The 20,053-nt window shown below is 37.6% G+C and overlaps 2 protein-coding genes across 5 annotated transcripts; one reads left to right on the forward strand and one right to left on the reverse strand.

Moving 5' to 3' along the window:
• Positions 1-272: 272 nt before the first annotated feature.
• On the forward strand, positions 273-9,003 carry ect2l (epithelial cell transforming 2 like). Of its 3 annotated transcripts, none has more exons than XM_081721415.1 (21): positions 280-803; positions 888-991; positions 1,077-1,239; positions 1,388-1,640; positions 1,785-1,912; positions 2,099-2,220; positions 2,446-2,530; positions 2,611-2,779; positions 3,511-3,639; positions 3,863-3,955; positions 4,318-4,494; positions 4,836-4,939; positions 5,043-5,162; positions 5,361-5,563; positions 6,195-6,342; positions 6,472-6,545; positions 6,620-6,776; positions 7,573-7,638; positions 7,848-7,936; positions 8,151-8,323; positions 8,617-9,003. In XM_081721415.1, the coding sequence occupies exons 1-21, from the start codon at positions 630-632 to the stop codon at positions 8,742-8,744; spliced, it is 2,859 nt and encodes a 952-aa protein (XP_081577541.1). In that variant the 5' UTR covers positions 280-629; the 3' UTR covers positions 8,745-9,003. The 3 variants fall into 3 exon arrangements, with proteins under 3 accessions (XP_035388387.2, XP_081577541.1, XP_035388386.2); XM_035532493.2 differs by having other exon boundaries at positions 281-803; positions 879-991; XM_035532494.2 differs by lacking the exon at positions 8,617-9,003 and having other exon boundaries at positions 273-803; positions 879-991; positions 7,848-7,967; positions 8,151-8,293.
• A 183-nt stretch (positions 9,004-9,186) lies between these two features.
• zgc:162964 (Golgi resident protein GCP60) lies at positions 9,187-17,156 on the reverse strand. Of its 2 annotated transcripts, none has more exons than XM_035532937.2 (8): positions 16,696-17,156; positions 16,410-16,551; positions 16,100-16,240; positions 15,674-15,829; positions 14,716-14,878; positions 12,047-12,215; positions 11,398-11,664; positions 9,187-11,051 (listed from the first exon to the last, which is right to left on the reverse strand). In XM_035532937.2, exons 1-8 carry the CDS (start codon positions 16,907-16,909, stop codon positions 10,837-10,839), a joined length of 1,467 nt encoding a protein of 488 aa, XP_035388830.2. In that variant the 5' UTR covers positions 16,910-17,156; the 3' UTR covers positions 9,187-10,836. The 2 variants fall into 2 exon arrangements, with proteins under 2 accessions (XP_035388830.2, XP_081578483.1); XM_081722357.1 differs by having other exon boundaries at positions 14,725-14,878; positions 16,696-17,152.
• Positions 17,157-20,053: the final 2,897 nt, after the last annotated feature.

Raw genomic sequence — 20,053 nt, forward strand, 5'->3', positions numbered from 1 at the left:
ATTATTTTATATAGTCTGTGTATATTACAGATGTACTTGTTTTATTTTTTTGAGTAAATTATTTTCGATTCAGATATAACTGGTTGAATGTTTGTGGCTTGATTTAAGAATTTCATCAATAAAGATTAACTGCTTGTGCCAGAACATTGAAACTTTATCACGTGTACCAAACAAGTGTTTTACGGTGCTCTCTAGTGCTGCATTTTGTTTTTACTGACCTTTTAAGAGTTGAAATCTAGAGGAAGGAAAAATAATTAGTACAGGGGGAGGCAATGGTTTAGATTCGCAGTAATGGTGCCAAACAGCATTGCAAACCGAGTAAAAGTTAATACCGTTGTTTCTTTACCGAGATAAATTCTGTGTTCGCGGTTTGCAGCTTTGAATCAGAACTAAGGAATTCCTGTTTTGCGTTTTGTTGTTTTGTTTCCAAGGAAACGTTTGTAGTGTGCGCCACTGCCCTATAACGCTAAATGACAATAAGTTCCGAAATCGATGTTTGCCGTAAACCTACCTTCATTAAACATTTTAGGTAAAATCGTAATATAATTTTTAAACCATTTGTGGAAAGAAATCACTTGATTTTTGTTAGGAAAAAATAAGTACGCCTAAGTGGAAACTTGATTGACAAAATGACGTCCGGCGAATCCAGCACTCTTAAGTCAAAGAATTGTCCGAGTCAGTACATAGCTACGCAATTGCAATTTAACGCAAACGAGTACCGACCCGATGAATCCTGCTCTAAAACCGCGGCTACCCGGTTTAGTGCCTGGACACCTGTAACAAACAAAGCGTCCAACCAGCAGGTAAGTGGTGAATATTTGGATGTTTAAAGACTATTACAGATGCTAAAATTAAGAAAATGACCAGAAAGTGTACAGCTTTTTCAGGATAGAACAACTCTTATTCTCCACTGGTTCGACCTATGGACGGACCAGCAACGCAAACACTTTCTTCATCTGGTTTTAAGAAGATGCTCCAAGTCACAAATCAAGTAAATCAGTCAACTTAATCTCTATATAATTTGTCTCTAATGATGATAAGGCCAGAAAAAAATCATACCAACTTTAAACCTTTAGATTCATCAGTGCCTATTTTATGGAAACAGTCCCTGTCTCCCGGGTGGACTTTACCACTGTACTGCCACGCTTCCTCTCTCTGTACATCCTGTCCTTCCTGAGTCCGATGGATCTGTGTGCTGCAGCCCAGGTCTCCTGGTACTGGAGGTTCCTATCAGAGCAGGTGAACAGGGACACAGCACTTGTCCTGCACTTGAATAAAAATCATCTGCGATATAAGTGCTAAATTATACAGCTATGAGTAATTCCCTACTAAGTAATAATAATAGGCATAAATCACAGCAAGTTTCTCTCACTGAATGCATCTTCAGGATTGCTTGTGGTCTCTAAAGTGTGTTCGACGAGGCTGGTTCCTTCCACATAGCCCAGCAAACAATGAGTTTGGGGCCTGGAAGAAACATTACATAGCCTGTGCTGCTAGCCTGGATTTTCTGTCTCCACGGGAAGCAGCAGGCATTTATGGTACTATGAATGAGGCTTTGACTGAGCCAGAGGAGCAGGAAGAGAGACGCACAGAACATATGATTAGAAACACAATCCGCAAGAAGCTAGCACAACATAAAGGTGAGCTCAAGGTTTTGCTTACAGTGATTTACCCATATTATATTTACATGTATTTCAGTACATTAAATACAGTAAGAAAATTCAGTAAGAAAATGTTTGAGTGGCCCTTAAAATAATCCTGTAGGGGATTTCAACATTCAACAGGGACAGCTCTGAAGACCAGGACTGCATGGCTAACTAACTCCTTATCAGGAGGAACGTATACTAGCAGTATCAAACAGAAGTCCAGCATGCAGCCTTGGAGTCTGACCACTGCTCTGGTCCAACTTGGGGTGAGCCTGTCAGATCGGACATCAGCAAATACACAATACAGAGTAAATATTACAATAGTGATAGAGCTAATTTGGGTCAATGTATTTATGGGGTCACACTGTTTAATGTATGGTTTTCCCAATGTATGTACACACAGTGACCAGATCAATGCTAGTGAATATAGCTGCTGCTGTGTGTATGTTTAGGATAAATGTCGACATGACACTTTGCCCAGCAGTAACATGCACAGAGCTGAACTGAATTCCACTCTAAATTCAACCTGTCAGAATACAATGGCTTCCAGCTCAGTGGAAAGGTTACCAATAAGGTTAGTTACATTTTCAACTCCTACAGGTGTCCATTTGAGGTAGGTGTCTTGTTATTACTGATGTAGGACTGGATTTCTCTACCAAAAAATATAATTTTAAGCATTCGGAAAAAAATTGCACAGCTGTCTAAAATGTACCTTCCACCAAAAACACTTAAATATCTGTAAATTAATGCCCAAAAAGATATTTTGTAACAGGCTGAATATAAGTGTATTTTCTTGCAGTTTTCACTCAAAATTAACAGTCAAGTGCCACACTCAATCCTCAGTTCGCTTGTTACTTGTGTCTTCTAGACTTCCTGCATATGAGGTAAAAAAAAAAAAGTCCATAAAGTCTGACTTTTTAAGTATCTTCAAACTTCAGAGTAACATTCTCTTATTTTCTCCTAGCTGGTGCTGTGTGGCACTCGGGCCTGTGTGGTACCTCTGTTGTTTGACTACAGCGGAATGACCTTGGAGGCTCTTCTCTCTCTGGTTCAGAGTGCTGTCCAGGGCAGGCCAATCCAGAGTGTTGGCATAATGGCTGATGGAAGTACTGAGGAGATCTACTTTATAGAGGGTATAGTATTGAGGAGATCCACCTTATAGAGGGTGACCTTATTCCCAGTACTGAGGAGATCCACCTTATAGAGGGTGACCTTATTCCCAGTACTGAGGAGATCTACCTTATAGAGGGTGACCTCATTCCCAGTACTGAGGAGAGCCACCTTATAGAGGGTGACCTTATTCCCAGTACTGAGGAGATCCACCTTATAGAGGGTGACCTCATTCCCAGTACTGAGAGCCACCTTATAGAGGGTGACCTTATTCCCAGTACTGAGGAGATCCACCTTATAGAGGGTGACCTTATTCCCAGTACTGAGGAGAGCCACCTTATAGAGGGTGACCTTATTCCCAGTACTGAGGAGAGCCACCTTATAGAGGGTGACCTTATTCCCAGTACTGAGGAGATCCACCTTATAGAGAGTGACATATGCCCCAGTAGTGAGGATATCCACCTTATAGAGATTGACCATATGCACAGTATTAAGGAGATCAACCTTATAGAGAGTGACCAAATGCCCAGTACCGAGGAGATCCACCTTATAGAAGGTGACCAAATTCCCAGTACTGAAGAGATCCACCTTAAAGAGGGTGACCAGTTAACCTGATGTTTAGTGCTGAATCATAAGTTAATAATGCAGTAATTTGATGCTATATTAAAAGATGTATGTTATTATTTATAATCAAACAATTTTTAAAGCCATATTTCTTGTTCCACTGAAACGAAATTACTTTGCTTGATCACAGGCCTGAGCATTGGTGAGAGGTCTGTGCTGAAGCCACGTGTGAGGGCATTTTGGGAAGAGATGTGTGGCTGGGTGGTGCCTGCCTCACAAGCAGGAAGTCTGGACTTCTTTCTTCCTTTGGCTGCTTCTGGTCAGTCTACAACTTTCAGATTGTGTTGTACCAACAGTAATCACTGATCACTGATGTATGTATTGTGACATTTAAGTATTGAATTAGAGCAAGGAAAAATAATTGGTACAGAGGCAGTGATTTGGATTCCCAGTAATGGTGGTGAACAGCTACCTGAGTTAATACTGTTGTGTCTTTAATGAGTTAATATTGCAGAATAGTACTTGAATGTGTGTCGTCCCAGCTGCAGGGCAGGAGCTCCTGAGCAAATTTTCCACTTTGAGTGGATTAAATGTCAGAGCACCCACAGGAATCTGCACTGGCTCCTACAAACACAGTGCGTTTCAGCCAATTTAACTGATACACATAAAGGATTCTGTTTCAATATAACATCCCAAAATATTTTTTATTAGCTCTATGATTTAAATGGGTGAGTGGTCCACTGTGAGTGAGTAGAACATGACTTATGAGACAGACACAGCTGAATAATGTACTAAGTGCTAAATTATTTTAAATCAGAAACATGTTTGTGAGAAATCTCTTCTTTGAATAAATAAATAGACATTCATAAGTACCTATTTAAACAACTCATGCTAGGTTGAACAATTGCAGCCTGTGTTATGACTGCATTTGTTCACATAAACATTCATAAAAGAACATTTTTAAAAGTGAAAACATTTTCTTTTTTATGTGGGTGAGTCTTGAGTGAGTGGTCAGGCCAGGGAGAATATCCCCCACTGCTGTACCTGGGAGAAGGGCCTTTGCTGAGCTGGTGCAGGCAGGCAGAATGGATGGAGCAGATCCTGGGGACCCTGAGGAGCCAGCTTGCATCTCAGCTTCCTTTGCTGAGCCAGGAGACCAGGGGACGCATGCTGGGTAAGCGTGATTAACTATGAGAGTATGACTACACATGCTGGGTAAGCGTGATTAACTATGAGAGTATGACTAGACATGCTGGGTAAGCGTGATTAACTATGAGAGTATGACTACACATGCTGGGTAAGCGTGATTAACTACGTAAGGGTTTGACTACAAATAAATACACAGAACAGAAATGACCATATAAACAGGGCTGTATCCTATTTGTAAACTAGTATCTTTTTAAAAACAATACTTTTTTAAAACAAGTATTTTAAAGTTATTTTTAATGCACAATAGATTAACATTTGTTAGGAATGTAGTTTAGAATATAGGATAACACTTTTTTGGTCTGGCAGGTGTGTTTCTTTGGGATCACATAAACTTACCGGTTATCACTATCAAATCAGAAGTTATACAAGTGCTAACAGAGGGTCTTGTGGAAGTTATACAAGAAATACCCGTAAGTTATCCTAATCAACTAATCTAATGCCATTTTTGGATATGTCAGTGTATTTATCAGACTTTTATCAGACTGACTGGTTATTTTCTGTATTTTACTGTAGGATAATCCACTGGAGTTCTTGGGAAACATCCTACTGAAGAAATGTGCTGAGGACTGCATGAAAAAATCTGACCTGGTGCCTGTAAATGCATCTTACAGGTTCCAAAGTTCTATCCCAGAGGTCAGTACACATGTAGAAGAGGCCAGGTGTATGTGTACGTGTGTTTGTGTATGTTCAGTGTGTGTGTGTGTGTGTGTGTGTGTGTGTGTGCAAAAGAGCAAGAGAAAGACTGTGGTATCTGTTTCAATAGTACTTATTTTGATGGTATATACCTGATATACCTGCTGTACCACCAAACTAGATTTCTCTTTTATTTAGGGTCTGTGTGATGCAGACTGGCGCAGTTCCATCTGCAAAGAATTGCTGAGGAGTGAGAAGGCTCATGTGCGCCTCCTGCAGGCTGTCCACACAGTGTATTACACTCCACTCAGAGCAGCTCTGGACTCAAACAGAGCCATTATCAGCTCTGCCAATCTTGTTCTTCTCTTTAGCCCTCTGCTGGACATCTTGGAGACCAACAAGTAAAAATATTTTAACAGCAAAACATATTTATATTTATATCTTTTCCAGAGCAACTTACATATATTTATCAGTGTAACAGTGTTTGTGACCCACAACTCTAACAGCTGAGCTAAAGGATAATATACTATAAACACAAAAGCACAATTAAATATATTTGATCTAAAATGACAATTTCATGACTTATAACAGCAGTAAGGATGTTTATAGAGCCTGATGTAGTCCATCTGAAGTGACAATGTTTGCGCTATGGATGTTCATAAGGTATGATGCTATTTAAGACTAAATTCTATAATTTATAGTAAATATTAAGAACATTCTCAGTGTAGATAATGTGGCATGCATCTCAGTGTAGATAATGTGGCATGTTAGCAGTACAGTAGAATGTTATTAATTAAAATTTAGCAAAGTATGTTAAATGTTGAAAGGATCTCAGCTGTCACTAAACTGAGATGCCTACAACAGTGCTTGAGACCAGCAAACAAAATAGAGTAAGGCTAGATACATTTAATTTATCTTTCTCAGTAAACAAATAAGAGACATCAAAGTCAGAAATTATGTCTTGTCATCAGGGCTTTGTTTTTCCTGCAGCCTTTAACTGAGAAAGCTGCAATATCTGTGATGCTTTTGTAGAGTTTTCCTGCAGGACCTTACAGAGAGACTGGAAGAATGGAGTCCTCTGCAGTGTGTGGGTGATGTGTTTGTGAGGTTCTGCACCAAGCTGCCAGCCTACACTAATTTTTTCAACAACTACCCCAACGCTCTCAGGACCATAGACAAGGTACACGAGGGCTGTGTGACCCTCAAATAGGTGTTATTCCCCTTAGCAGAGATCTTCCAAACGTCTAAGAATATAAATAAAATCAAACTGGATACTCATCAAAAGCATTGCTGTTTTGCTTGCTTATAGTGCCGAGAGATGCTTCCTGTGTTCCGGGCCTTTTTAAAAAGATACAACAGGACTCTCACTACTAGGATGTTAAGGTAATGCTCAAATGTGTGTAATTAGGTCATCTTTTAAACAAGAGACCTCAACCACTGACTTTTTTTGTATTCAGTCTTCAGGAGTTGTTTCTTTGTCCGTTCTCACGAGTGGAGGAGTATGTGACTTTGCTTCAGGCTTTAATGCTTTACACACCACCTGAACACCCTGATCACACTCACTTATCGTCTGCCCTCAACACACTGCTGAACTACAGGGGCTTCATCAATAAGGTGACAATTGTACACTAGCTGCATCGTTTTATCAAGCTCTGTGCAGCTGCATATAACTATTAAAGACCTTAACGATCTTAATGGCTATTAATGACCTTGATGTCTATTCATTAATGGCTATTAATAACCTTAATGACCTTAATGACTGTTAATGACCTTTGTGATCTTAAAGACTATTAATTATCTCAGTGAATATTGATGAACTTAATGATCTTAATGACTGTTGCTATTAATTACCATAATGACCTTAATGCCTATTAATGACTAATGACTAATAATGATCTTAATGACTTTAATCGATTTCAAGATTATGAACAAAATACCAGATTACTCACAATCTCTGTTGCTTGCAGATACCATGTAAGACTGCAAATATCATTTTTGTACATATTTTTAGATAATCTATATTTTGGACATTTTGAAAAGTTTTTTTTTAATAAATAATGAATAATGTGCAGCATATGGCCAGTAGCAAGCCTAAATTAAATAATTTACTTTGATTACTTGGAATTAAGATTTGAATCATAATTTTTTAAAACTTGTTTCAAAAGTAGAGTTGTGCATGTTATGGCAGCACATACATACCCCTCAGTATTGATATACTATAAGATTCCTATAACTTGGGATAATCCTAAATTATAGGAATCTTATAGTATGAGCAGAAGGAGGGATAAATTATTATCCCAAGTTATAGGAATCTTATAGTATATCAATACTGAGGGGTATGTATATTGGATTATAGTCTGAAAAACCTTTCTACTAGATAAAAAAAAGACTTTTGCTGTTCTCCTGTCAGTTGAAAGGAGATTTTAAACAGGACCTGAAGTTGGTGGAAGTACAGAGAAGCATCCAGGGCTGTCCGGTGAGTCTCACTGTCCCAATTATTCATGAAGGATATCAGGTACTGCTGGGCCATTCAAAATCAAATGCATTCGAAATGTTCTGTAATTCAAACCACACGATCAACAACAACAACAAAAAAAAACCAGGACAATTAACTAAAGATCTTGATACTGAAGCAAATATGCTGCAATAAAACTATATAAGATGCTGATGTATGTATTGTGATAGAATTTACAAGAAGGAGGCCGATACCTGATCACAACACAGGATGTGACATTACTGAGCTGCCTTAATGAAGACATTGCTCCATCCTTCAGGTACTACTGCCAACTTCAATGTACAGATAAGGTAACTTCAAGACACTAATGCGTCAAGACAGCAGGTGGTGTTTTTGAGATAGTCTTTTCACCATAAGTATACCTACAAGCAAAATGACTTGTATTGTCATCAATACTATATAAAAGAGAAAAAGTCAGTAAAGATGCAAAATCAAAAACCGTGCAAGTCACTGGTGTGAACTGTATCTGTCAGGATGTATGAGTGTTTGAGTGAGCTGGGCCTGTTCCTGTTTAATGATGCACTGGTGCTGAGTGAGAGGAAGGAGTGGCATGTGCCGTTCAGTTTGGCTGTGAACACCTCATATGTGTTCCTGGCCTCTGTAGCCCTTCATAGCCTTACTGTCTCTGAGATCACCAACACAAAGTGTGAGTACAGCCTTCACAATACAAACGTGTCCCTGTGTTTATCTTTCTGTTTAGTTTGATGTGTTTTAGATAATTCTGTCATTTTTAAAAAATATATATAAACCAGTACTATAATATTCAAAAATTATTTTAGTATTTAGTAGTAGTAGTAGTAGTAGTAGTAGTAGTAGTATTTAGTATATAGTAGTAGTAGTAGTATTTAGTATATAGCTTTGTACAAAAGCTGTTTATGCAAAACCAATTTTCATGTTTCATGAACTTCAATTTTTAAATTTTATATTTTCCTCCCACAGATGTGCAGAATGCCTTCCGCCTGGAAAGCCCAAAGCGGCAGTGGATCTGTTCCACAGACAGAGAGCTGGACAAGGTCAAGTGGTTGCAGGCTTTACGGAGAGCTATACGTGCAGACAGGCACACATAATGCAGCTGTGGATCAATAAAATTATTCAAAGTGGGTGATATGTTGTGTCACACTGACATGGATATAATAGATTTTAATAGCTTAGAGATTGCTTTAATGTCTAATGACATAATAAAGCTATTTTTGTTATTATATTCAGATTCAGATCAGTATTATATGTCTCACTTTCCCAAATTATTAGAAGTGGAACAAGGGTTGGTTTGTCTGAATCTTTTAAAACTTGGATTACATGCCTTTTTGAATAAATTAATAAAAATAATTATGATAGTCAACATGAAATCATTGTAGCATGTCTTAAGACTGGCAAAGATAAGCCTATATCAACATCTATGTAAAGAATTTACATTAGCTTCAGAAGGAAAATATATTGAATTCCTTTCTGTTATACTGCAAAATGTTCTTACATACCATAAACCACAAATATTACATGAAGCCATTTACTTCAACATTTAGCATATATACTCAACACAGAGTAGCAGCATTTTATTGAATTTCTCTACAAGAAAAAAATTCATAGGAACATCTTATGTTTACAGTCAAAACTTAATCACCATATTGTTTTGGTCTCAGGGCCAAAGCCCGGTTAGCCCAGGTCTTCTAACAAATCACAATAATAACCAACTCCAAATTCCAACTCCCATCCCTACAGTTGCACATGCACAAAAACACAAACTGGATTCTTTTTTTTTCTGTAGGCCTGCTTAGTCTTGCTATGCACAACTTAATCAGTCAGAGCCATATGCCTTCATACATACAATAAATTCACCTAATCATACATATAGCTTATATGCATCAAGGCCTTGATTACACAACAGCTTTCCAACTAACTTTATCAAAACATAATTTTAAGGATAGTGAAAATGAATATTTCTAAAAGGCAGTAGTTGCACATTACATGAAAACCCCTCTCAAGTATTCAGGTTACTGAAAGTTACGTCCTGATGTTAAGCGATGTGACCAGCACTTAGCCAGTAACATGGGACATACAAACACAAAACAAAACTGCAGTAAACAGTAAAGCTGCAAACTTTGATTTTTAAAGTCATTTTATTATACAACGTTTTTTAAAAGTCTCTAGCTCTAGGACACTTCCTTGCCCTATCTTAAGTCAAGTTTTTTAGGTTCCACTTTAAACAATCAATCATATTGTTAAAATATATTTGAGAAGTGAAAGATAAATGAGAACCCCTATCCTCCAAATGTACAAATCAACTGTACATTTAGGTTAATATTCTAGTGCACCAAAAATATAAATACATTTTCATTATAAACTATTTGTGTAAGCATATACAATATATGGATATTTATTATAATTGTAGCTAACTTTAGGTTGACAAATGAGAAAGACAATTTAAACACATATCCTCTTGTATCATCATTTTTCATTCAGAAACTCTTAAAGATCCAAATGGTCTAGTAACATGTAAAACAGGAATAACTGCAATAAACTTCAGTGCAGGGCAGCGTGTTTCAGTATAATTAGGTGCCTTTGGCCATTCAGCTTTTTCAGAGAATGAACTAAACAATTTTAAAGTCAATTTATCCAATGCAGGTTTTAGCCAATTAATAAATCACAAGCTGCAATACTTTCTATACTTTATTCTTTGCTTCATTAATTAGTTTTAATATTTAATTTATTTTTCTTAAATGCTTACTGAGTACACAACAGTTAAGTCCACTCATAATTACCAGCATCGTTCATTGAACAATATTACTCGATACTACTAGATATTACTGATTACTGAAGGATATTTCTGATGATTTGCAGTGCATAAAGAGGCTAGTGTTAAGATATGCATAGGTGTTGTTTCAAAATGGAATAAAACATTTGAAGCAGGATTAATTTATCCTTCAGTAAACGGAGCTCCTAGACCTGTGTCTCACCCTCTTTTTATCAAAAATAAAAGGATTTTGAATTGGTTTCCCACTACACTTCAGTGTTGGGTTACCCAAGTTAAAACTCTCTGTATGCTCTTTTAGAACTCGTATTTACTGCAACATTTTGCTCTGAGCAAAACAAGACCAATACCAGATCAGAAGTTTTGTGCAAGAATTTAGCACTCAGGTTTTGTGAGAATAGGTGTCTCTGAGTCTATCTGGTGTAGTAAACTCTGTAATACACAACCTTTGACCTCCAGAGCGAATATGAATTGTCAAATTTGAGCAGGTAAACTCCTTGTCCAGGGTACTGGTGACTGCCTGCATACACTTCTTCATGGCTGTCTCTCCGATAGACAGGAACCACCTCGCTCAGCTGAGGCAGCCTGCTTTCGGTTTGGCTCTCGGAATTTACTTTTTCACTCTGGCCTACATTAGACAAAGTCAACATAACTGACATTAGATTTTAATGGATTATGCTGCATACAGAGGAAAAAAAAACCTTAACCACTTAGAAAAACATAAAAATATTTCATTAAGATGTAATCGAAAACTTTACATCCTTTATAAGAACCTGAATTTTATAATGCAGTCATAGAACTACAGACTGCAGTAAATGTAAATCATGTAAATTACTTCAGTGTGACCAATGTGAATTTATTGTATATACATCTCTGTCATGACTCATTAGGGCTTCCAAACAAATTACAAAGCTTAAAGCAGTAAACTAAATCTAGAAAATCCAGTTCTAATCATAAAAAAACTCTTTCCTTACCCGTCATCTGGCCGTCTACAGAAGGTTCTACGGTCCTTGTCCCATCTGCCTCGTTTGCCCACTCAAAGTACAAGCCAAAACCAATGTCATAGTGATCAGTAGCAAATTCCCAGAAGAGGTAAGAGCCATCCTCATGAGTAGAGACTCGCACAGTCAACACTTCACCTCTTCCAACAATGATCACCGACTCCATGTCCTGCACCATCTTCTCTTTAAATTCTTTTATCTGAGGTCTTGTCCACATGGAGGCAGCCATGATAGCCACCTCTGCACGGGACAGGAAGAATGAAGGGGTTAAAAAGTACTTCACTTCAGAAAGCTTTTATGCCGCTAAGAGTGAATGAATGTAAGGGAGGATTAGTGAGCATGATCTCATTTACATAACGTGCAGTAGGCCCTCCCTGTTTAATTAAAATGTTTTTTTTTTTTTTAGCAATATTTGAATTTTTGCATGAGGAATACCATTAAATAAACTTTACATAGTACAACTGTATTAGTAGACTATTATCTATTCAGTGACAATATTAATATTGATTTAAATGTTTTAAGGATTATAAGAACAGATAATAAGGATAATAAAAACAAACTGATCATGCATGTGCATTTCTCTGTTTTCTGAAAACAGCTTACATATTTAAATAACACTTACCTCCTGGTTTGCCTTCTATGACTAAATGACCTTTTTTGGAGTTCACCTTACACTCTGGACTCTGTGAGGACTTTGAATGGGTGCCTGGATTTAATGATGAGTCACGTAAATCAGGACATGGTGGAGTTATCAGAGTCTCAGATGAGTCCTGCTGCTTCTGCAAAGCCATCTGTGTGCACACATATGCACATGCATGCATGTCAAAAATAAGCTGAAAAGGTCACAGTGGCTGTTTACATTTACTTTGGTGAATGATTGGTTTAGAACAGACTAGTATGAGGTAGAAACTCCTATCCAGAAACACTGTACAATAACATGCAAACAGTGTAAAGCAACATGATGAAAATATTATGTATTTATAATCTGAAAGTCCAGAGAACTATCCTTTCAAGGGCAAGCATAACTAAAGTCAAAGACACATTTCAAAGTGTAATACTAGCCTACATCAGCAGTAGCAGCCTCATTTACAATGGGCTACTGAGCAGCTGAATAGATTAGTAAGGGCTTAAACATTCATCTGTCCTTTACAATGAGCTACCAAGCAGGTGAACAGACTAGACTGGAAAATCCCTGCAAGTAAATGCAGCCTGGCTACTTTGTTAGGAATAACTGCACAACTGATAATTCACGTGGGTCCAACTGTCCAATCAGCTAATCATACGGCAGTAATGCATAAAATCATAGAGTCAAGGCTGCCTGAGAAAACACATCTTTAGTTGTTAGCTCTCCTTGCTTCATGTCCAGTGTGTCATGAAGCACAGCCCTTGGCCATGAAGTATAGCCCTTGGCTAAGACTGAAAGGTATTTACCTTTCTTTGAAACAAAGCAAAACGCAAAACTTTTCTGGGGGATATTCTGGGGGAACACATGAAAACAATCCGAGTAACACTAAATCTGATTAAACTAAATATTAAATTATCCTGAAAAACAAACTATTGGCCTATGAATTTAGAATGGTTTTGTTTTGTAATAGAATATACAATTTGTAAAATAATTTGTGAATACATTTAAATAAATTCACATAATTTAATAGTTTGAGTGACTCCAAATTTTGTATTAAGTTGTTCTGATGTAATTATTTTATTAAGATGGTGCTACAGTGCAAGTAAGTAACCTTTATTTAAAGAGCACATTATCCCAATTGCTCTTGATCCAAACTGCTGTACAACATTGAAAGAAGGTTCAGAAGGTTGCTGGTTCAAACCCCACCACTGCCAAGTTGCTACTGTTGAGCTCCTGAGCAAGGCCCTTAACCCTCAATTGCTCAAGTTGTACTCAGTGATAATTGTAAGTTGCTTTGTATAAAAGTGTCAGCTAAATGCCATAAATGAAAGACACAAAATAATAAGATAATACATAGATAATAATAATAAGAATCTATTAATTCTACCTGAGATATGAGGTAAACCATTTCAATGCTGTCTCTTTAACACCGACATAGTGCTCCAGGTGCTCAATAAATAGGGTATGATCCACAGTATTGAAGGCAGCCCTTAAACCCAGTAAAACAAGAATAGCCCCACCCCAGCATTAACTGCAAGTAATACATTGTAAAAGTGCATATTCAGTGCTCTCAACATTCTAAAACCGAACTAAAAATGTCAAAAACACGATTAACACATAAAAACGATACCAGCTGAGAGAAAACTACTTCTTCCAGTATTTCAGGAAAAGGATATTTTGAAGACAGGCCTATAATTAGAGTACTCTAGGATTGCTCAGAGTGCTCAGCCTTTCTGTATCCCTGCCTCAGTATGTAGACAGAATCATTTAACCATGGACAGACTAGAATAAAACTAGACCTTTGATGAGCGACAGAACCTCAGGCAGTCGAGCATACAGAATAAACTGCGTTGCATGCAGAGGTGAATCATGCAGACCCAGCATGGCTATCTATCGAGGGCGGCTGTGGGCACTTCAGTGGGAGAGTCCAGAGAGTATACATTTCTGATATTTGTTTGGAACTGAGACAACATATACAATATTTCTGATTGTTGTTTGGAAGTGTGTCTACATATACATTTTTTATACTACACGATCTATGCTAACTTTCTGTGCTATGTGATTAAGGTTGGGTGCATTTTATGTTTAGATAATAATTGTTTCATGTTTAATTATCCTGTTTTATGTTAATAAAATTCGCTTTAACAGTCGGTATGGCAACAATTTGAAATACAGAGGTGTGAGTGCTGATACATGCAGTATGCTGTGCTGAGTCACACTAATGTGAGGTAGATTTAAATGCACATGCAGTAAACAGCTTATGTAATCCATTTCACTGATATGTTTTTTTTTTTCACGAAAACCCTGCACACAATAACAGTGGATTATTGTCCCTTATAAGCACAGCCTTGCTGACTCCATGGAAAGCAAGTTTTCTTTCATCCTTACTGCCACAGCGGGGGCGAAAACACAATAATCCAAATGGCTTCTCACACCACATTCGTCTGACGATTCTTTATTATCTTCTTTAAAATGTCAGCCCTTCACATCATTCTTTTTACCTCACTCTTGACTGTTTGTCACGTGGTCTGTGTAGTTACATTTTAAATGCAATTAAAACCATTTTAAATTTGGATCCCAGAGCCTCAGACAGCATGCAAAAGTTAAATAGCTCCCTTTTGGAAGAACTAGACCAGTCCCAGTGTAGATAAGAGCTGATCTCAAACCTGCTGCACCTGGTAGAGTTGTTGGATGTACTGTTGGTAGTGCTGTTCCTGGAGCTGTTTGATGAGCAGTTGTTGCTGTTCTGGGCCGTTGGGGAACTGGCGCTGAGCATACTGCAGGAACTGAACTTCTGTCTGTGCACTCAGAGCTGCCATGATCTGTGTCCTGCACACACGCACGCACGCTACAAATTACTTAGCTTAAACTGCCATTTTCACAAAGCTAAAACGAGTCACTGTTAGTGTACTGGTATGAGCACACAGATCTAATTTAATTTGTTTTGTATACAACCTGACAACATTTTATCTTCAAGAGCAAGAGTACAAATGTGATGGAGCACCATATAAAAGACCTTTATCAACACAATGTATGGCACTGAGTAAAACACTCACTTTTATATAAGTATGACCTGCCAGTCATAGGGTCAGTACAATTTGTTTGGGTTTCCCACAAAGGCTAAATTGTATAAGAATGCTTATGAGATTAAATTACATATAAGATGACATACAGACTGAAAAACTGTAAACTATACTCTTCCAGTGATAAACATCTGATGAATAAAAGGAATCAAACCACTTTCTATATATTCTTAATAGGGATGCAATGAAAAAGATAAGTAAAACAAAGGGATGGGAAATGAGCAGCAGAACAGGGAAGAGGAGTGAGTCTTTAAAAACAAAATGCAAATGTACAGTTATGCCCCATGACTGACTAAAAAACAAAGGGGTTGGGTTACTCCTCCTCAGGGTGTGCCCCAGTACAACAAGTAGTATAGAAAAAGCCTCTGGCTATTGCTACTGTCCATATTCAGTGGTACTACAAATCCCCCTTTAAGTCGGACCTTTGCAAGCAGCAGATGGTACGTTTATGACAGCATCACATTTCTGATGGTACGTTTATGACAGCATCACATTTCTGATGGTACGTTTATGACAGCATCACATTTATGATGTCACTCACTTCTGCAGCTCCATTACTGAGCACTCAGCCTCCTCTCTCCTCTGCCCCTCCTCTTTCTTCTTCCTCTCCTCTTCCTCTCGTCGATGCCGTTCTTCTTCCCACTGCTGTCGTTCTTGCTCTTCTCTTTCTGCCCTGAGACGTTCCACCTCTTCTCTTCTGCACATGCACACATCCATATGCTCACTTGGAACACATATTGGTCTTCCTCAAGTTCTTATTAAAAAGCAAAAGCACAGGGCAGTAGGTAGCTGGTAGGTAGCTTTCCCAAATCTCTTCACCAGAGGGCATATTTGTAATCTTAATGCACTCTATCAAGCTTAAGCATGATGAATATAATTTTACATTTACAGTATTTGACAGTAGCAGTGTGCATGCTCATTGAGAACTAAACCCCTGACCTTGATGCTAACTACAGATCAAACTTACGCTCTTTTCTCTTGCTCCTCTTTCTCAATCTTATGAGATGTGACATATGGTGCAAACAGATTACAGCAGGAGTTCAGAAGCTTCACAAAATCTTCCATTGCATCCTCTTTGGCCATGCTGCCCAGGCGTGCCCATTCTTTTCTATAAAGACAAGGTGTATCCACACATTTCACTGTAACCCTGTAGTTATATTATCAGCAAGTTAATGCAATGTGTTATAATTAGGAAGACTCCACAAATATTATTCTCAAAATGTCAAACATGCTTTTGAGTTCAAAACTACATCTTTCTCATCCCTTAAAAAGGTTACCTTCTGTCATTTCCCAGTACATCAAAGAACCCAACCTCTGGGCAAACCTTCGCGTTATACGGGCCCAGTGAGATGTGCTTCTGAAGTGCCACCAAGCGCAGGTTTTCTTCATATGTTGGACTGAAGGCCTTCCCATTCATTTCTGGAGAGATACATACAGTCATTTTCATTATGCTTATTCTTTCCATAACAGCTTTAAAATCTAAAATCTAAAATCTACTAAATTACAGTCCTGGAGAAAATATATTAGTTGCGCGATTCAGAAGATATACACAGCGAACTGCACCTTTAAAAAATCTTAACGCCAGCCCGAATATTTCCTCTAAAGAAAAGCCCCAGGTCCTTTCCATGTTCCACTTTCTCTGTTGATTTGTTTCAGGTAGTTTTTCATTTTCACTTTCTTCAGCGATGTTCGAAGCACCGGATTCTGTGGTGTTGCCATGCTCAGAGCCATTCCCGAGTGCGTCGTTAGAAATAACTTCAAGATTTTGCGAAGCCATCACGGTTAGCTGTCAATACCTTATAACTAGTACAGGTGGCCACGTCGCAAACTGGAAAAAAATGAGCCGGAGCTCTTCCGTATTATCCTACCGGAAATTCCGTGATATTTAAAAATACTTTACTGGATAACCAGTTGATATTTGAATAAGTAAAACACGATTGTCATGACTTGAATATCTTTTATTAGCAATAGCTTATTATTTGTCTGTCCCTGAGTTCACATTTCAAACAATCGTCAGACAACTCTGTTAACTTTCTGAGCCACATTTTACTCGCTTCTGCGCTAATGACTGCATGTGAACTAACGAAGAAACTAGTAGGCTGTTATACTAATGTTTGGGTTGGCCACAGGCCTTCACAAGGTACAGTTCTACAATAAAAAAACATATACTAATGATGGTGACTTTTTCTTGCAAGTCCGTAATTTTTTGAGTCTACTCCTCAAGCACATGGTTTTATTTATGCATCTCGGAGATTTAATACATCCTATATTGAATGACAAACTTACATTAAATAAAATAATTCTAAACCAATATAAATATTTAGTCATGTAAAAGTGACACAAACATGTTTTGTCCTTTAATTAGTTGACTTGATTAAGCAACACAACCTTGAAATTCCAAAAAAGCCAATAAAATACCACAAACATGTTTCAAAACAATAAAAAGCATTACATTTCAGAAAACCTGTCTAGCCCTGTGAGTATTTAACGCTTAAACTAGGTTAAACCAGGTCCTGGCTGTGGATGTTAACACTGGCCATATTGGGTAGCTCACTGGCTTGTAGGACAATCTCCTGTGTCTCTCCCTCACACTGGTGCAGTGGATGGATCATCTGCAGAGGGAGTTTGATCTGTACCCAGCCGAGCCATACAGAGATGTATATTCTACATTTAGAGACTATCTTGCAAGTACGTGGTTAGAACAGTCCAGCATAAAACAGGGAATATGGGTAGCGTGCTGTTGTTGATCTATGTATGATTCAATGCAGTGTGCTAAATGGTACATTTACAACATTTGGCAGACACTCTTTTCCAGAGCAACTTAAAAAAGTACTTTGTCATTTACTCACAGAATGTATTCTAGCCAGTACAGTAGGTTAGTGTTATGGTATATGCTCGGTATATGCTCATTAATTAGTAAAATAATAATTTTTTTAAGTAAAGTGAAGTTTACGACACAAAAGCTTGAGTATCCACAAGCATTTAGCTTGTGTAGCCTAAGTACTAATTTTAATGGTAGTTTTTATACTAGCATGTAGCATAAACATGTAGAGATTATCCCTATTTCTATGATGTACAAGTCAACAGGAAAAATGTACAAGTCAACAGGAATTAATTGTTACCACTGAACGTACTAAATATTTTGACCACATGAGGTCACCAAATCTCAATATCTGGGTAAAAACGTGCCATTACCACGAGGAATCAAACCTGGAATACCTAAGGTGAAGAAGTGTTTGGATCTTTACCCTAGAGGAGTACCACTGAACCTCATTTTAGATTTTATTAATCTTTTTGTTCAGATGTTCCACATCAAGTGCAATGTGGGCATACTTCTTCTGAAAGTCCAACTTTAATGACTCAGAGTAGGGATTCTGTCAGAAAAGGATGAAGTAATGCCTAAACACTATATACGAAGTATGAAATACGAAGTAATGCCTAAAATGCTTTAAAAAAAGTAATGCCATACTACATTTCCAAATATGATACGAAGCTAAAAGCATCAAAGCGTAAATATAGTCTTAGATCAGCTCTATTTTACATAGATACATCTGAGGGTACATTCACATTCTGACCTGTCTCCATGCTAATCTCTTTTAACTACTGGATGTGCTCTTTCCTAAGTGAAGTCATATTTGTTTGTAAAGCTGCTTGTTTGTAAAGCTGCTTGTTTGTAAAGCTGCTGGTTTGTAAAGCTGCCTTCCCCCCCCCCCCCCCCCCTTTTTTTTTTGACACAAAGTAGCTTCACAGATGTCCGAGTCCAAGCACCCAGTGAGCATCCAAAGCTGACAGTGGCAAGGAAAAGTCCCTAGGACCATGAGGAGGAAACCTTGAGAGGAAGCAAGACTCAAAAGAGTATAATTAGAGTTGACACCAGACACCAACAGGAACAACATATGCAATATAAAATAAGAAGAACAAGTAAGCAATAGAGGTATTTTCTGGGTTCCTAAAGGTCCTTCTCTGCTGTGGTGTAGGTTTCATTTCAACTTTGGGGGGGGGGGGGGGGTGCTCACACCTCCCAACCTAACACATTATATGAGTATTGTGAGGAAGACATCCAACCTAACACGTTATTTGAGTAGTGTGAGGAGGACTTTGCAATTACTGTAATGTTTATTAGTTAGTGTCATATGTCATTTGATATACTGAATAAACAGTCCATCATGTCATGAGTTAAAGTTTTCTATTGAAGTGTTAAAGAAACACCATAAAGCTCCTCAGACAGTGGTGCAAACAGCACCTGGAGATGGTCCTGGAGATGTAACTCCTGCAGTTTAGCTACAACCTTAATTTAACATGCTTCATGATGGTAGTAATCTTAATCCAACGTGCTTCATCCTGGTAGTAACTTTAATCCAACATGCTTTCAGAGGTATGTGAATATTAGGGCAGATCTGTTGTTCTAAACTCTCCAAGAACAGGATTGGGTTTTAAACTAGAAGCCATAACTACTAGAATGACCACAGTGGTTATTTTAACTGCTTGAATTTTACAAGCTTATTGGTAGTATAAAACACAATAAAAAAAAAACAAATAAAAAAATAAAATAAAATTTCTAAGGATATGAACACTTTATATGAATACATTAATCAGAATCAATAATATTAATTGTGGCACCATTCTGATTAACAGTGAAAATTAATTAATAATTACTCAGTCTCAACTCATAATGTGATTATTTCTTGCCTACTGAAAATTAGAATACCACTCGACTCACAGACATAATTTTAATTAATTAAATGACATTATTAATTACTCAATAGTAAACGGTGATAGGAAAACATGCATAAAAATCATTGACTAGGATTCTAATGACCAGAGGTACTGAGTTCACTAAAATTTCTATAGTAGAACAAATGTAACAAACAAAGTAACCAAAACAAATGAATCCAAACTAGATTTGTGGTGGACCACAGTT

This window comes from Electrophorus electricus, chromosome 10 (assembly GCF_041902795.1).
Source record: "Electrophorus electricus isolate QZ-2024a chromosome 10, ASM4190279v1, whole genome shotgun sequence".
In the NCBI taxonomy this organism is placed as follows: domain Eukaryota; kingdom Metazoa; phylum Chordata; class Actinopteri; order Gymnotiformes; family Gymnotidae; genus Electrophorus; species Electrophorus electricus.